The 19,084-nt window shown below is 42.6% G+C and overlaps 1 protein-coding gene across 3 annotated transcripts; it reads left to right on the top strand.

The window, feature by feature from the left end:
• Window positions 1-799: 799 nt before the first annotated feature.
• LOC142309965 (uncharacterized) lies at window positions 800-18,125 on the top strand. 3 transcript variants are annotated; one of them, XM_075347439.1, is made up of 8 exons: window positions 836-911; window positions 7,232-7,321; window positions 10,402-10,537; window positions 10,644-10,811; window positions 10,896-11,019; window positions 11,108-11,205; window positions 14,662-14,773; window positions 15,218-18,125. In XM_075347439.1, the coding sequence occupies exons 3-8, from the start codon at window positions 10,442-10,444 to the stop codon at window positions 16,204-16,206; spliced, it is 1,587 nt and encodes a 528-aa protein (XP_075203554.1). In that variant the 5' UTR covers window positions 836-911; window positions 7,232-7,321; window positions 10,402-10,441; the 3' UTR covers window positions 16,207-18,125. The 3 variants fall into 3 exon arrangements, with proteins under 3 accessions (XP_075203553.1, XP_075203554.1, XP_075203555.1); XM_075347438.1 differs by lacking the exon at window positions 7,232-7,321 and having other exon boundaries at window positions 800-911; XM_075347440.1 differs by lacking the exons at window positions 836-911; window positions 7,232-7,321 and adding an exon at window positions 3,829-3,893.
• The last annotated feature ends 959 nt before the right edge of the window (window positions 18,126-19,084 follow it).

Raw genomic sequence — 19,084 nt, 5'->3', positions numbered from 1 at the left:
CTGGAAAGAGACAGACAGACACACACATAGAGACAGACACAGATAGAGACAGACAGACCCAGAGATGGAGACAGATAGACTGATACAAATACAGACAGAGAGATAGAAACAGACAGACAGACACAGACATAGAGACAGACAGACAGACAGCGACACACAGACAGAGACTGGGAGAGAGACAGAGAAACAGATACTATCCCGGTTATATATATATATATATATATATATATGTGTGTATATGCAGACTATGTGTATGGATATAGACGATACATGGGCTTGTGTACATATAATACATGTGTGTAATATATATATATATATATATATATATATACATATGTGTATATGTGTATATATATATATCTATATATATATATATATATATATATATATAAATAGATAGATATATGTGTATATATCTCTATATACACACACATATATCTATATCTATATATCAAAACAGGTGTGTGTGTATATACCCAATACACACCTTAGTTGCACTTGCACCTGCAAAGCATCACCTAGTGCAGGTTCTCTCCCCAAAAAGAAACAAAATAGGGACAGGTAGAATAATCATAAACAATATAATAAATATAATAGTAGGCGTCCTTAGTATGAGCTGTCTTTATGGTAACGCTTTGCTTTCCATGCAGCCTACATGCTCACAGTCCCTGCAAATTCCATGGTAAAACACATGCTGGTTATAAAGGAAGAAAAGCCACAACAAAATGGCCGCTGCTACATGCTAGAGATGTATAAGCCGCCATCTTTGATTCGGGCATTTTCTGATTTCTCAGATCAGCGGTCAGCAGGTAGTGCAGAACCTGAGCCCCGCACAGCGTAAGTCACAGGTGCTGACCGGAAATAGTGATGAAGGGGAACGATTACTTCCGGGGCGAAGGAATAGATGTCAGGTCAGTATCAGCTGTGCATACTGTCACTGTCCTGGGGCAGTGTGATGTATATACAGCAGCACGCATACATATGAGTAACACTGAATAGAGTACATACCTGACACGTCAATAAGTGCACTAGTCAAGATATAGAGTCATCTGTAGCCGGCATGTTCTGGTCCTATGCCCATTATACACACAGATGCTGGAGTCACTATGTAGCCACTTCTGCATCCTATGCGCATTATACACACAGATGCTGGAGTCACTATGTAGCCACTTCTGCATCCTATGCCCATTATACACACAGATGCTGGAGTCACTATGTAGCCACTTCTGCATCCTATGCCCATTATACACACAGATGCTGGAGTCACTATGTAGCCACTTCTGCATCCTATGCCCATTATACACACAGATGCTGGAGTCACTATGTAGCCACTTCTGCATCCTATGCGCATTATACACACAGATGCTGGAGTCACTATGTAGCCACTACTGCATCCTATGCCCATTATACACACAGATGCTGGAGTCACTATGTAGCCACTTCTGCATCCTATGCGCATTATACACACAGATGCTGGAGTCACTATGTAGCCACTTCTGCATCCTATGCCCACTATACACACAGATGCTGGAGTCACTATGTAGCCACTTCTGCATCCTATGCCCATTATACACACAGATGCTGGAGTCACTATGTAGCCACTTCTGCATCCTATGCCCATTATACACACAGATGCTGGAGTCACTATGTAGCCACTTTTGCATCCTATGCCCATTATACACACAGATGCTGGAGTCACTATATAGCCACTTCTGCATCCTATGCCCTTTATACACACAGATGCTGGAGTCACTATGTAGCCACTTCTGCATCCTATGCGCATTATGCACACAGATGCTGGAGTCACTATGTAGCCACTTCTGCATCCTATGCCCATTATACACACAGATGCTGGAGTCACTATGTAGCCACTTCTGCATCCTATGCCCATTATACACAGATGCTGGAGTCACTATGTAGCCACTTCTGCATCCTATGCCCATTATACACAGATGCTGGAGTCACTATATAGCCACTTCTGCATCCTATGCCCTTTATACACACAGATGCTGGAGTCACTATGTAGCCACTTCTGCATCCTATGCCCATTATACACACAGATGCTGGAGTCACTATGTAGCCACTTCTGTATCCTATGCCCATTATACACAGATGCTGGAGTCACTATATAGCCACTTCTGCATCCTATGCCCTTTATACACACATATGCTGGAGTCACTATGTAGCCACTTCTGCATCCTATGCCCATTATACACACAGATGCTGGAGTCACTATGTAGCCACTTCTGCATCCTATGCCCATTATACACACATGCTGGAGTCACTATGTAGCCACTTCTGCATCCTATGCCCATTATACACACAGATGCTGGAGTCACTATGTAGCCACTTCTGAATCCTATGCCCATTATACACACAGATGCTGGAGTCACTACATAGCCACTTCTGCATCCTATGCCCATTATACACACAGATGCTGGAGTCACTATGTAGCCACTTCTGCATCCTATGCCCATTATACACACAGATGCTGGAGTTACTATGTAGCCACTTCTGCATCCTATGCCCATTATACACACAGATGCTGGAGTCACTATATAGCCACTTCTGCATCCTATGCCCATTATACACACAGATGCTGAAGTTACTATGTAGCCACTTCTGCATTTTTCCATATTCTCTTTGCTGTTAATATTATTTTTCTATCTGTTCTGATACTAGTCCTATTATACAGCTGCTATCAATGTTCCAGTGTTATGTGGCGCCATGATGTGCAGAATGCCGTATACCTATATATACCAGAGCTAATATTGATGCATGTGTCCTGAGGGCAGGGTCTATATGATGGCACCACAGAAATTACAGCAACTTTTAAACTGATTTTATATACTAGGTTTTAATGGGGTTTTATGCGGCAGAGAACCTTTGTGGAACAGTGGTGTCCAACTCCCACCGATCCGGAGAACAGGGTAGGTTCTAGAACAGCCCATTCTCAGGAACAGTGGGGTCCAACTCCCACCGATCCCGAGAAAAGGGTAGGTTCTAGAACAGCCCATTCTCAGGAACAGTGGGGTCCAACTCCCACCGATTCTAAGAAGAGGGTTGGTTCTAGAACAGTCCATTCTCAAGAACAGTGGGATCCAACTCCTAGCCAATCTCGCCAACAGGGTTGGTTCTATGACACTCCATTCTCAGGAACAGTGGAGTCCAACTCCCACCGATCCCGAGAACAGGGTTGGTTCTAAAACAGTACATTCTCAGGAACAGTGGGGTCCAACTCCCACCGATTCCGACAATAGGATTGATTCTAGAACAGTCCATTCTCAGGAACAGTGGGGTCCAACTCCCACCGATTCCGAGAAGAGGATTGGTTCTAGAACACTGCATACTCAGGAACTATGGTGGTCTAACTCCCACCGATCCCGAAAACAGTGTTGGCTCTAGAACAGCCCATTCTCAGGAACAGTGGGGTCCAACTCCCACCGATTCTAAGAAGAGGGTTGGTTCTAGAACAGTCCATTCTCAAGAACAGTGGGATCCAACTCCTAGCCAATCTCGCCAACAGGGTTGGTTCTATGACACTCCATTCTCAGGAACAGTGGGGTCCAACTCCCACCGATTCCGAGAACAGGGTTGGTTCTAGAACACTCCATTCTCAGGAACAGTGGGGTCCAACTTCCACCGATCCCGAGAATAGGGTTGGTTCTAGAACACTCCATTCTCAGGAACAGTGGTGGTTTCAGCAGAAGGACCCCCACGCATCTGTACATTATTAGCTATACCTTTAAATCTTGGGAATAACTCTTTAAACTAAGCTTTCACTTTGTTTTGTTGCAAGGAGCTTTTTTTTATTTTGTTTGAAGTAGCCATTAGAATAAGGATAATTAAGTGACGGATGCCACTACACAAAAGGAGAGTGAATAATCATAAAAGTATGTAATATTAAAATAATTAATATTATTGATTCATACTTAAAAATATAACAATTAAAATGCTGGGGAGTTCAGAAAAATATGTGGAACAGGGCATTATTATAATGGAAATTAGTGCACATTATGGTTAAGAAGAAATCTGACCGGGTATATAATAAAATTGGGTACCATATATCAACATACCATATAACAGAAGCTACCCCAGAAGTGAGGAGCCCGCAGACTCTGACGTACGTTTTGCTCAAGGCTTTCTCAAAGAGAACTAATAGTTGCCTATGTGTTAGGGGCTGAGTCCCCAAGCTGTAGCTCCCAGGTGTCTGCCAGCTTGGTTCATTAGTGCCAGGTCTAGCAAACCACTATGAAGAACAGGTCTCCAGATGGTTACTTTTGGGATCAGACCTGCACAGGAGAGCAGACATGGATGCCAATATACTGGGTGTGGGGGTAATAGAATGGTACTGCCAGTTAGAGCGCTGCTTGATGCAATAGTGTGGCAGGAGTGCTTGATACAAGAATGGGGAGATGAATGGGGCAAGATGTAAATGTACGGCTTTAAAGGGAGACTGGCACAAGGTCTCTGAGAGAACATTTCAACTGATATACCAATAATGGGGGCTCTGGTTGTCAGTACTGTGGGGGTTGCTGGATATCACTTCTCAGGGGACAAATTCACTGTGGCCAATATATAAATATGTACGAGGGGCTGCTGATAAGTCTTTGGCTTTACTCAGACAGAAACAAGATAGTATGATGAAACTTTACATTTATTCTACATACTCTCCACTGATGTCACCACACTTCTTACAAAGGTATTCCAAGTTCTGTAAGCCTAGCAAAAAGAAGGATTTCAGTTGTGTCTCAAACCAGGCATCCGTAGCAGCCATGGCATCAGAAATGTTGTGAAATTTGATCCTTGAGGTGTTTCTTTAGGTTTGGAAACAGATGATAATCGGACGGAGCTAGATCTGGTGAATAAGGTGGGTGGTCAACCAGCTGGAAGCCCAGCTCTGCCAGTTTTGCCGTGGTCGCTTGTGCAGTATGAGCGCAGGTGTTGTCTTGCAGGAACAAGATTCCTTTGTACAGCTTGCCGCACCTTTAGCCTTCAGAGCTGCCTTCAATTGGTTCAAAAGTTCAATGTAATACTTTCAAAAGGGTTCCACCATTAATGCAAGGTAGTCCACTAGCAGCAGACCCTCTTTATCCCAGAACACAGTTGCCATCACCTTAGTGGCTGATTTTTGCACCCTGAACTTCTTTGGACGAGGCGAACCACTGTGCCCCCACTCTTTTGACTGCTCCTTGTTTTCAGGGTCATACAAATAAATCCAGGTCTCCTCCATAGTGCTCAGTCAATCTAGGTAATTCTTATCAATCTGGAAACGCTGACAAATGGACCGGGAAGAGTTCACTCACATGCTTCTCTGATCTGTTGTCAAACATTTGGGGACCCACTTTGCAGATCGCTTCCTCATGTCCAAATGTTCATGGATAATGACACAAACACATTCACGAGAAATCCCCATGATGTCTGCTATTGCTTTAGCTGAAATTCCTCGATTCTCCAGTATGAGGTTGTGCACAGCATCGATGATCTCCGAAACAACAACCACTCTCGGTCGTCCAGGACGTTCCTCATCATTGGTGCTGAAGTGGCCCGTTATAAATTTGGCAACCCAGTTCTGAACTGTAGAATATATAGCTACAAAATACTAATTATTGAGAGGCAAGGTATTACTGCTACAAAGAATAAGAGAAACAAACACCCATTGAAGCGCTTAATTGGTTTTTAAAATGTTTGCTGTGCTTTTAAATTAATAATGCTAAATATTAAAAGTTATATTTTAATGTATAAAATATATACATTGATAAATATATACATATATACGTATATATATACATATATACGGGCGGCACAGTGGCTCAGTAGTTAGCTCTGCAGTCTTGCAGCGCTGGGGTCCTGGGTTCGAATCCCACCAAGAACAACATCTGCAAGGAGTTTGTATGTTCTCCCCATGTTTGCGTGGGTTTCCTCCGGGTACTCTGATTTCCTCCCACACTCCAAAAAAAACCCATACAGATAGGGAATTTAGATTGTGAGCCCCAATGGGGACAGTGTTCCTGATGTATGTAAAGCGCTGCGGAATATGTTAGCGCTATATAAAAATAAAGATTTATTTTATTTATAAAATTAGTCTATAGTTTAGGGGGTCTTTAGTTGCCTTAGGCAAATTTTAATTAATTATCTATACCCCTACGTTGACTAAGAACGGCTTTTGTTCATTATACAAAATAAGGTGCCAGAAGGGACATTATATTAAATGGGGGCCAAAGAGGGGGACACTACATTATGGGATCCAAAAAGGAGGAGACTATATATTATTAGGGTCAAAGTGTGGGACATTAAACTATATGAGTACTAAAGAGGGGGACATTACCATTCCTCTCTTTTACCCCATATAGTGTATAGACTATGGGGGTAACAATGGGAGATATTATACTGCATGAGGGCCACAGAAAGACATTGTGTATAATGGCCACTGAGGAGGATATTATACTGTTGAGGGGCCACAGAGGTGGACATTATACTGTATGAGAGCCAGAGAGATGGACTTTATACTGTGTATAGGGGTCAGAGGTGGACATTATACTGTATGAGAGCCAGAGAGATGGACTTTATACTGTTGAGGGGTCACAGAGGTGGACATTATACTGTATGAGAGCCAGAAAGATGGACTTTATACTGTGTATAGGGGTCAGAGGTGGATCATTACTACTATAAAGGGGCCACAGATGGGGCATTAATCTATAAACAGGAGCATTATACTTTATAGTGGTGACAGGGGGCCAAATATGTGAAGAGACTTTATTAATGTATGCGGCGCCAAAAGGGACCATTAACTGTGGCCGAATACATTAAAAATGCCCCTTTTGTGGCTTCAAACAATATTATATAAAATATGAATGCTAGTACTGTATAGGTGTCCATGTTGGAAAGGAGGAAAGATTGTTGTATTTGAGCAAAAAGGCGAACATTACTACAGCATTTATGGGGGCACAAAGAGGAATTTTACTATTATACGAGGCCCACTAAAGGAGACATATGAATCAAAACTATATGGACCCTCAGAAGGAGGACACATTTCTACTGTGGAAAGGTAACAAAGAACATCACTATTGTAAAATATCTTATTTTTGGGGATACTGTTGCTGTGCAGGGTACAAGTGTGGCACTATGGCACTTTTCTTCTTCATCTGGTGCACTGTAAAAGTAGAGGAACAAGTGTGGAAGGTACTCTACCATCGATCAGTCATAGATGTCTCTGTGTTTCATTCTACAGGGACAGATCATGGCTTTAAGAAATCATAGCAGTTAGTGCAGGATAAAGAAGAAAAGCAGAGATTTATTACTTTAATTGTAGACATCACTGGTAAGTCACTGGATTTACCTGTAAACTTACACTATGGACTATATACAGATCTCCCGTGTGTAAAGTACACTTACACTATAAAATATATACTATCTACTGAACTCCTGGGTGTGAATTACACTTATACTATACAATATATACTATCCACTGAGCTCCTATGTATAATGTCACTGGTGATAATATTCATTTTAATATTGTGCTGTTTGCTAAGGATCAGTATGGTAGTATTATTCAGTCATTATGTGGTGGTAAGTTGTGGTCTGATCATGAAGCAGCAGAATTTTTCCCTTTATAGCTGGCATTATTGGTTTTGGTGTAGAGATATTATGTAATTACTGGAGATCACGTGTTCGCTGTTCTGTCAATAAGGAGAAGATTCTCTATTTCTATTAGAGAGTAAATATTTGAAAATTTAAACCCCTCCCTGTCCTTTGACATACAACTACACAGTGGTAGATGTGCACTTAAAGGGGTTCTCCAGTGAAAATAAGTTATCACCCAAGCTATACCTAATTAATTGCTGAGGGTACACCTGCTGGGACATACACCATATGACCCATGTATCCTCTTTAGATTGGAGGTCCATATTCGACTACATGTCTGCCGAGCACTGCACTCCACTTTTTCTAGCAGACTGATGGAGTTGTAGTCAGACATCCAACCTGCCAATCCATTTTGAAACAGGTTTAGAGGTTCACCGTTCTTCTGATAGGTGTGGGCTCCAGCCGTCAAACCCCCACTGATCACTAAGTTATCACCTATCCATTTTCTGTCATTATTCTCCCCTCTGGGAATGGATTTGCATACTTTCAGCCACATTTTGATTTGTCTTGTCCTACATCGCTCAATTCATCTTTACTAGGCAACCAACCCCACGCACGCCTAGTTGGCAAGTGACCTCATGTGTGCAAATCGCATACTTCCAGCACCAACAGAACGCCATGTGCATGCTGTGAGAATGTACTAGTTTACAGTCACATAGAGTGATGGTAGTCTTGTGCCCCAAGCCCGGACAACCTCTTTAAGGTAATAAGATTTGGAGACCACTGTGCTAGGCTGCTTTCACACTACGTTTTTTTAACATGCCTCATGAACGTTTTTTAACGCAAAAACGGATCCAGTGCAAATGCGTTTTCATTTCAATGCATTTGCAATGGACTCGCGTCAACATGCGTTCACATGTGTTTGCGTGCGTTATAGTGAGGATCCAGCGACTTGCAGTTTTTTAACTTTTTTCAAAAACGATACTTGTAGCGTTTTTGAGCTGCGTCCAAATACTGTTTTTCACTGGATCCTGACTATACTGCACGCAAACGCATGTGAACGGTGGCATGCTGATAGACAGGATCCTGCTTGCTCTACTGAGCATGCCCAGAAACCAGCCTGGCGTGATCAGTCTCTCTCTCCCCCTCCCTCTCTCCCCCTCCCTCTCTCTCACTCCCCCCTCTCTCTCTCCCCCGCCTGAGAGCGGCGGACGCTCGTAACCAAGGTAAATATCGGGTAACCAAGCAAAGCGCTTCGCTTAGTTACCCGATGTTTACATTGGTTACGTGTGCAGGGAGCAGGCAGCACGGCTCCTAGCAGCTACGGACGCTCGTAACCAAGGTAAATATCGGGTATCCAAGCAAAGCACTTCGCTCAGTTACCCGATGTTTACCTTGGTTACCAGCGTCTGCAGCTGTCAGATGCCGGTTCCCAGTCTATCACGTTCAGTTCCCCTCACTCCCGATCACATGACTTCATGCCTGCCCATAAACTTAAAGTGGCAGGATCCTGCAAAATAACACATTCGTTTGCATGTGTTTTTCTTTGTAAAAACAGGATCCACTTTTACAGCAAAAAAACGTTCATGACGCATGTTAAAAAAACGTAGTGTGAAAGCAGCCTTAGTGTATAAATCTGCTTTTTGCTGCATGGACATACTCGTCATACACACCTTGATATTGCTATGGGGCCTCTAGTAAGAAGGGGCCTGACTCTGTTCTACTTTGCAACTGCCAATAGGGGGCAATCCATATATAAAGATTTTTGCAGATTCCTTGAAGGTAAGTGATCGCTGTATAAATTCCTATAAACTGATTCCTTTTAGTGGGTTTCAGACAGCTAATGTTATCATCCACAGAGTGTCGGAAGCGTGGGATTAGAGATGTATGGAGGAGAGTTATCAGTCATTTATACCAGATCTAGGAGATGGTGGTTATTCTTATGGTGGTGTCACACACAGTGACGGCGACAACGACATTGCTGCTAAGTCACCATTTTCTGTGACGTAGCAGCGACGTCCCGTCGCTGTCGCTGTGTGTGACATCCAGCAACGAGCTGGCCCCTGCTGTGAGGTCGCCGCTCGTTGCTGAATGTCCTGCTTCATTTTTTGCTCGTCGCTCTCCCGCTGTGAAGCACACATTGCTGTGTGTAACAGCGAGAGAGCGACGAATTGAAGGGAGCAGGGAGACGGCTTCTGGCAGCCTGCGGTAAGCTGTAACCCAGGTAAACATCGGGTAACCAAGGGAAGCCCTTTCCTTGGTTACACGATATTTACATTAGTTACTAGCACCGCCGCTCTCACGCTGTCAGTGCCGGCTCCCTGCACACGTAGCCAGACTACACATCGGGTAAATAAGCAAAGGTTTGCTTATTAACCTGATGTGTACTCTGGCTAGGAGTGCAGAGAGCCAGCGCTAAGCGGTGTGTGCTGGTAACCAAGGTAAATATCGGGTAATGGTTACCCGACATTTACTTTAGTTACCAAGCGCAGCATCGCTACCACGCGTCGCTGCTGGCTGGGGGCTGGTCACTGGTCGCTGTTGAGATATGCCTGTTTGACAGCTCACCAGCAACCATGTAACGACGCAACAGCGATCCTGATAGTCAGGTTGCCCGTCGTGATCGCTGCTGCATCGCTATGTGTGAAATGGGCTTTACTACAAGCGAAGAATGTTAGATAATGACTGAAGACAAATCATCACATCTAACATTTATAGACCTTGGCACTCTGATTTTGTGTTCTGTCTATATTTCAATTTTATTTTACCATCCAAATTTAGTCTAAATCTTTTCTTTTTTTTTGTTTGTTTGCACAGTGCAGAAACCTCATTGCTAAAATCTCCCTTCTGCAAAACAATGACTGATCCTCCAGATATCCCGAAGAATCACAGTGAGATTACTGATGGAGTATTAAACCTTACACTGGAGATTATCTTCCTGCTAACTGGAGAGGTGAGATACTTGAGGAATTATATAAGATGATATCCCTCTTTTCTCCTAATATAACGGAGGAAAGATTTGGTGAATGTATAATGGTGTATTTATCTTCCTTGCATAGGATTGCACAGTAGTGAAAAAGACATCTGGTCAGTGTCTGAGCCCCACAAACTGCCGCTTACTGTCAGAATGGAGCAGATCCCAGAGTTCAATTCACTCACTAATATGTAAGGATAAAAAGAAGATCCTAGACCTCGCCAACAAGATGATTGAGCTGCTGACTGGAGAGGTGAGCGCTGCTGGGAATACTGGGACATTATACAGTAACACAAGGGACGATGTGTCTGGTGATGACTGTATCATTGTGTGTCAGGTTCCTATAAGGTGTGAGGATGTCACTGTCCATTTCTCCATGGAGGAGTGGGAGTATGTAGAAGGACACAAGGATCTTTACCACGACATCATGATGGAGGAGCACCAGCCATTTACATCAGTTGGTAAGAGGAGACTTCGAAATAAAGGACAGAGCAGTTTTCAGGGCCACCTGTATACATCCATTATTTGTTCTGTGTATGTTTCCTGCAGATGAATTTCAGAAAAGAAATCCATCAGAGAGATGTCTGAGTCCTCTGGATTTCCAGGACTGTCCAGAAGACAATCACAGTGTTACAGAAGATCATCAGGTGAATGGAACTTATGCATCTAGTCTCTGTGATCTTTAGGAAAGCAATGTGGACCTCTTCAGTTTGATTCAATAAATGTAACTGGAGCAGGTGGGCGGAATGGTGTCTAGAAGACCTCATGAATACACAATTTTTCTTAATAATTGGGTGTTTAATTTAGTAACTCAGAAAACCATCTTATGTAACATTACCTTTATGTTTATGATTACTCACGCGGTAATACCACCATAAAGCGGAAGTAGCTGCCGTATTTACTTGCCAAACTCCGCATTGCACCTTTGTTTTGTGGCTGTCAGAATTGCTTTGGACAAGATTACCATATAAAGAACAGATTTTATGATTAGTGATGGGCGAATAGTATCTATTCATTTTCAAATAATTCTTTCCGAATACCAAGTCTTTTCCAGTATTCGACATGACAAGAAAAATGCTCAAGTTCCTCATTGACTTGCACTAGGTTCGTTATTCGTCACGAATAGCGGAATAGTAGTTTGGGATTCATTATGAATAATCCAAACATGAATAGTTACTATTCGCACATCACTATTTATGATCAGTGATGGGCGGACCCAGACTGTAAAAGTCCAGATCCGCACAGTTTCAAAAGTATCCAGGTGCAGGACCCAGGCCTGGAGTTCTCAGGGAACTCCAGCTAATGATCGGGGTCCGGCAATCGGGTAATACAAAGACATAAAGAAAAAATAATAAAGCAAGAGGCGCTATACTTACCGATCCTACGACGCACCTGTAACTTCTCCTGTGGCCGCCCACTAGGCTCATGCATATGCACTGCTTTCCCCTCCCATGGGTGTCTGTGAATGGTTGCAGGTCAGATGCGCTCCCAGCCTGTGTGACAGCGCGTCTGATGCTTCCAATCAGAGACCCAGTCTGTGGGTCTATATTGTACAGTAAAAATAAATAAATTGGTGTAGGGTCCCCCCATATTATGATACGCAACACAGATAAAGCTTATGGCTATAGGCCATAGCCCCCAGCCATGCGCTTCTCTTGGCTGTGTAGCAAAATAAGAGGAACCACATGCGGCTTTTATTGTTGTTATTTAAATAATTTAAAAAACAGTCTGCGGTCCCCCCAATTTTGATGTCCAGCCCGATAGCTGGGGGCTGGTATTCTCAGGTTGGGGAGCCCCATGGTTATTAGGCCCCCCCCCATCCTAAAAATAGCAGCCTGCAGCTGCCAAGAATTGTCGCATTTATTAGAAGCAACAATCCCAGCACTTTACCCGTCTCTTCCCGATTGCCCTAGTGCAGTGGCAATCAAGGTAATATAAGGGGTTAATATCAGCTCACAGCTGCCACTAAGCCCTAGATTAGTAATGGGATGTGTCTATGAGATCCCCCATTACTAATCTGTAAGTGAAAAGAAATGCACACAAACACCAAAAAAATCCTTTATTATTTTTTGCCAGGAGGTGTAGATTGGATGCAGGAATATAATGTAAAAATTTAAGCACATGAAGGAAATAGGATCCAGCTTCCGGAAGATATGTGCAGATAAAATCAACTTTTTAATAATTGTTTTTAAAAGCAATACAAAAATTTGTAGTCCTCACATATATGAACAGTAGTCACAATCAGTGGCTAAACATCATGGGTATGAAAATTGGAAGGAGGGACCGCACACTGTTTTTTAAAATTATTTATTTAAATAATTCATTAAAAAAAAAGCTGCATGCGGTTCCTCTTATTTTGATACACAGCCAAGATAAGCTCATGGCTGGGGGCTGCAGCCTGTAGCCGTGGGCTTTATCTGTGTTGGGTATCATAATATGGGGGGGACCCTACATCAATTTTATTATTTTATTTATAGACGCACATAGCACCTGTGATTGGAAGCAGTCAGACGCTGTCACTCAGGGTGGGGGCACGACTGACTGCAACTAATTACATACGTCGGTAGGCGGGGAAAGCAGTGTGTATTCATGAGCCTAATGAGCGACCCTGGAAGTAAATGGGCGGTTGCGAAAGCAGGTACAGCGGTGCCGGAGCCTCGGTAGGTATAGCGTGCCAACTCCTATCCCCCTATCCCTTCTACCACCATTTTTAATTGCCGGATTCTGGTCCCCATAGATTTATATGGGGACTGGCGTCCTGCCAGATATACGGGATCAATTCCAGACTGGACCCGATTTTTTTTCTTTTTCTTTTAAAGTCCGATTAATTCCGCGAATCCTGGATATCTGAGTTCCCATCTCTATTTATGATCTTTCCCCGATTATACACAAATTGTCTCTACTTACAGCAGTATGTACGCCTCTATATTGTAAGGCAGTGATTTAATTTTTCTATGCTCTACTATACAGTGACATTTAAGAATGACGCTGTAGAGTAGAACATGGACCTTCCAGATGTATAAAGTCGGTCCACAAGTACCGTATTTTTCGTTTTATAAGACGCACCCCAAATTTAGAGATTAAAAAAAAAAGAGTAAAAAAAAAAAGAAACGGGATCCGTCTTATACTCTGGTGTTGTCTTACCGGAGGGGGTCGGCAGCGTTGGTGGTGGAGTGGAGTCACAGGAAGCAGGGGCAGTGCTGGTGGGTCTGTCCTGGCAGCAGTGGGGTCTGTCCTGGCAGCGGTGGGGTCTGTCCTGGCAGTGGAAGCTGCGGTGGCTTTGTGGAGCAGGCCTGTGCAGCAGGTGTCAGATGCTCTATCGGTGGTCCTGGCTTCAAAGAAATGGTGCCCAGAGCGGCGTTTGCACAGATGGAGCTCTCAGCCGAGATCTCCATCTGCGCACGTGCTGACTCCGGGCACCATCATTTGAACCCAGAGCGTCTGGGACACCCGCTGCACCGGCCTGTTCCATTCAGCCAGCGCAGTCTGCACAGAGAGGCAGTCGGCCACTTGCCCGCACAGAGAGGTGGCCGGCCGCCCGCCCGCCCGCGCTACTACTCCACCTCCCGGAAAGCTATATTCGGATTTTAAGACGCACCCCTCATTTTCCTACCAAATTTTTGGGAGGAAAATTGCGTCTTATAATCCGAAAAATATGGTAGTTAAAAAAAAGGTCTAGAAGGCTATGTGCGCACGCTGCATCTTTGTGGTGACCACAAAGATGCACATTTTTGGTCCCAAAAAATGCACCCTCAGCATGCATTTTTTGCTGCATTTTACTGCCATTTTTACCGCGTTTTTGCCAGTGTGTTTTTATGTCAAATCTATTGACTGGAAGGGCTCAAAAACGTTTGCAAAAATGAAGAAAGAATTGACATGCTGCATCTTTATGATCACCACAAAAACGCTGCCAAAAACAAAAGCTGCACTGTGCGGACAGCAAAACTGAAATCTCTGAGACTTTGCTGGAGAAGGAAATGCATGCAGTTTGGGACCAAAACTGCACCCAAAAATGCGGCAAAAACCGCAGCGTGCACACAAGGCCTAACACATCTGTACCTGCCGTCTGATTTGTCTGTTGTTTGTTCCACATGGTGAATAAGGCTGAAGACCTAATTGATCTTAAAGTTGAAGTCATTGCAGAGGAAGTGGAATTGTATGAGGTGGATAATCACTTGTGTAAGGAGGAAGAAATTCCTACAGATATCAGTACAGGTAAGGAAAAATCAGAATGAGGGAGCCAGCACAATTTCTAAACTGTACTTATTAATAAATGGAGACTTTTTGCTAAACATTGCAATATTTTGAGCTACCCTGCCACGTCACGGCAAATCTCAAGTGGCAGTCCTACACTAATATTTTATTTTATCTGAAGGGTGCAGGTAAGGAATAACCTCTAAATGCAGAATATTCTTATGCTGATTTTGTTAAGTCACCTCAGTATGGGCTTACCAATAAAGCTGTGACGTTAATTTTAGATGAATGCATTCAACCACTCATCTTATTTATATGTTCATCGTATACCCAGAGATGTGCCACAGAAAGGGAATTCTAAAAACTTCCTTCTAAACCTATGCTAGATTATGGTAGTTTAATTGTTAGCACTCATAATATTTTGGTCCAAATTCTATCCATAAAATCTCTTTTTATTTCTTGAAGATAACCAGACCAAGAGCTCAGAGGAATATATCATGTTATATCCAGTTAATGAAGAAGATAATGATGTTGCACTCGATTCTTCAGCAGAAAACTCATTTAACCCTAATACACATACAGTCAATTACAGTGAAGATATTTCTGATCCCTCTAATCATGACTATGCTTCTCCTGATCCATCGCAGTTGATTACACAAAGTACAAGTCACAGCAGGGATAGTATGTTTATATTTCCTGAATGCGAGAAAGAATTTTTGCAGAAATCAGACATTTTTTCATGTGTCCACTGCGGCCAGTCGTCGACTTGGAATTCCTACATGGGAGAAAAGTCATGTCCTTGTTCAGAATTTGGAAAATGTTTTTCACAGAATAACTATCTTAATAATCAGAGAGCACAGCTAGCTGTGCATAAGTATCAATGTCCAGAGTGTGGGAAATGGTTTGCACAAAAAGCAAATCTCGTAAGACATGAGAAAATTCACAGACATGAGAGGCCATATGCTTGTTCAGAGTGTCGGAAATGCTTTACCCAAAGATCGGATCTTATTAAGCACCAAAGAATTCACACTGGGGAGAAGCCATTTTCTTGTTCAGAATGTGGAAAATGTTTTACTAAGAAATCGGTTCTTGTTAAACATCAGAGAATTCACACAGGAGAGAGGCCGTTTCCATGTTTGGAATGTGGAAAGTCCTTCACCCAGAAATCAGGCCTTGTCGAACATGGGAGAACTCACACAGGGGAGAAACCCTATTCATGTTTGGAGTGTGGGAAATCTTTTACTAAAAAATCAAACCTTGCAAAACACTGGAAAATTCATACAGGTGAAAGGCCATTTCCTTGTTTGGTATGTGGAAAAAGCTTTGCTCACAAATCCGGCCTCATTGAACATGGGAGACTTCACACAGGGGAGAAGCCATTCTCCTGTTCAAAATGTGGCAAATGTTTTAAGTACAGATCAAACTTTATAAGACATCAGGTCCTTCATACATAATAGTCTCTGATTCATATACTTTAAGCTTGAAGTACTATACTCTCAATGCATAGTTATCTGGATACCTCAAAGATTAGGATCCAAGGTTAAAAAATAAGAATAAAAACTTGCTTGTTTGGCTTGAAGGACCCAATGTATTGTTAATGGTTAGGATCCAAGCTTAAAAGAAAAGAATAAAGCCTTATTGGAGCAGTAGATACCTTACTGAAACCATTGTATTCCCTGGGTCTTAAGTACTTTCTGTTCTCTGAAAGTATAATTTGAAGGGGTAAGTGATTGAAAGCAACTATACCCAAAACTAAGTTATAAGCGAAACCGTTATATTTTTACGTAGTAAAGACTTTTAGCATGTTTGTGTTTGCAATTCATACACAGAACAAAATATTCCTGTGCCACATGGGTTCCTCTTGCTACTTTCCAGAGAGGACCCCAATTGTAATATTGTTCTGGCTGCTGTATTGTGAGTTTCTCTAGGATAATATTTCGATTTTCTCATTATGTGTATTTTTATCTTAAGTGTTTGGTAAAAGTTGTTTTATTTATGTTTATTTATGTTTTTCTATTTATGGTATAATGTTTTCCCTGTTCATGTCTTCCAAATCGTAATAAAACCGCTTTTATTCCATATGATCATAAATTGGAATAGAATTGTTTGCCGTCACTGCGAAATATTGTAGTGAAGTATGGGAAACTGTAGGAGACCAAGACATTCAGAATGACATTATGTTAGTTGCTATTAGAAGTTATGACTGTTTAATTACTGCTGAAAAGTATTGGCAAAGGCTTTTGGATGTGATTTTGGAGTGCTTTCTTTTTTTTTTAGGCCAGGGGTTGTCTAATAATTCCATTTTAAGGGTATGTGCCCATGATGAGGACTCGCTGTGTCCTGGAGGCAGCGGGTCTTGACCTGCAGGGCCGCGAGTCTCCTCCACAGGAGAAAGCAGCTGCTTGTACCCACGATCAGGGTTCAGTGCACTGTGGTCTCTAGCTTGTGTTCTCCCTACAGAGGATGCAGCAGCAATTGACATGGTGTGGTCTGGAAAGCCGCACCGCAGGTCAGGGTTTGCTGTGGAAAAAACAAGCACAGTGGGCACGGGATTTCTAGAAATCCCGTCCACTCTGGTTGTACTATACAACACAGCGTTTTGGACGCAGCTGAAGGATGCTAGATCCAAAACACTGCAAACACTGATCTTGGGCATGCACACTTAGCGTATGTTTACAAGGAATTTTGTACTTGTTTTTGTAGCAGATCGTGCTCCAAAATCCACATCTAAAACTACTTCAAATACTCCTTAGGCCTCTTTCACACTCCATGGTGAAGTTGCATGTGTGCCTGTATGTGTTGCGTGTGCTGTCCATGTGACATCCGGAGAGCACACGGACAGCATGAGCTGATATACTTACCTGTCCCCAGCGCTGCTGTCTCTCGTGTTGCTGTTACTTCTGGGTCCACGGTGATGGCAGTGAATATGCTACGAGCATAATGAGTGGGCCTTGAAGAAATTGCAGAGGCAGTCACAGCAGCTCTGGAGATAGGTAAGCATAAAAATTCTTTATTTTTAGTTGACACATGTTTTCTCCGGTACATGTCACAAGGATGTCAAACAGATCACATCATGGTGCGGTCCATGTGAAACCTGTGCTTCCAGAGAAAAACGGACATGTTGCCATGTGGAGAACATAAATACATGGTCCGTGTGAAAACACGGATGTTGCCTAAACCCATTGAATGTAATTGTCTGCGTGTGTCCGTGTCTCCGGTACACGTGAAAACACTTCACACCTACCGGAAACACTGACGTGTGCAAAAGGCCGTAGATATACTTCCCATTGTTTCAATGACAAAACATGACCATAGTTCACATCGTGGTGTTTTTTTCCTTGTGGTTTTTTTTTTAGGCTGGTAAATTAAGCAATGTCAAGTTTTGAGATGTTTTTTCATTAAAAAATATTCTAAATGTGACCACTGAGTGAACAATATTGTTTTGCAGTTTGTAGATGTTTATTTTTAAGGTGGTTTAGCGGTCATATGGTTTATAGTCCAAAATATGAGATAAATTGGGTGGCATTGGACCAGTCATTGGGCAACATAGAAATCTAAGTCTACAGTAGTGATGAGCAAGCACCATGCTCAGTACTCATAATGAGCAGTCAGACGCTCCCTCAGGCTCAACTCGTGTTCCCGAGTATAATGGAAGTCAATGGAGCACTTGAGTATTTTTCGGCGCACCTGAGCATGGTAGTGCTCGCTCATCACTAATCTCCAGTCATTTTCTACTGGAGGTGAAAGGCACCTTCTTTATTCTGATGTTGAAAGCCGCACCTCCAGCTTCTTCACATTAGTTTACCCATTCAGTTTCAATCAATTGGCTTCAACTTTTCAGTCAATATCTTAGTTTTGAAAGCAATTATACTGTATAATGGGAAGGTTTGCTCCATGAAATAATCTGTCAAGAGCACCTCTACTGCTGCCACCAATTTTTTCGTGAACATCCCTCGGTCACAATACACGTGTTTCAGATGTGATCGTAAAGTGGGACTTTGCTTCTGACTGATTTATTGCAATAGGCCAACAATGAACTACACACAACACAATGACATTCCCCACATCCACACCACACTTTATGTTGCCACCACTTGCCGTTTCACCAGGCCAGCAAGACATTTGCACTGGACAACACGCTGATTCACGTACACACCCAGTTTTCACAAGCTCTTGAATGGTTCACTACTACTATCTGCACTCTGGCTACAAGATAACAACCAGGCTATTTTCTCTCCTCAAAATTATGGGTACATTAGAGCAACAAAGAGAAAACTTATTAAATGTTAGTAAGCAAAGACCCTTTACTGCCGAAGCCTGTTTTCACTTTTC

Source organism: Anomaloglossus baeobatrachus, chromosome 5 (assembly GCF_048569485.1).
Source record: "Anomaloglossus baeobatrachus isolate aAnoBae1 chromosome 5, aAnoBae1.hap1, whole genome shotgun sequence".
Classification (NCBI taxonomy): Eukaryota; Metazoa; Chordata; class Amphibia; order Anura; family Aromobatidae; genus Anomaloglossus; species Anomaloglossus baeobatrachus.
Note: the sequence above shows the minus strand (reverse complement) of the source record. Positions and strands in the feature narration are given on the sequence as shown.

Bases quoted from the DNA above. Each gene is read 5' to 3' on its own strand.
- LOC142309965 (XM_075347438.1), top strand. From the start codon at position 868: ATGAAGGGGAACGATTACTTCCGGGGCGAAGGAATAGATGTCAG. The intron at 912-10,401 runs GTCAGTATCAGC...TTGTTTGCACAG, and splicing joins GGCGAAGGAATAGATGTCAG to TGCAGAAACCTCATTGCTAA. The intron at 10,812-10,895 runs GTGAGCGCTGCT...ATTGTGTGTCAG, and splicing joins TTGAGCTGCTGACTGGAGAG to GTTCCTATAAGGTGTGAGGA.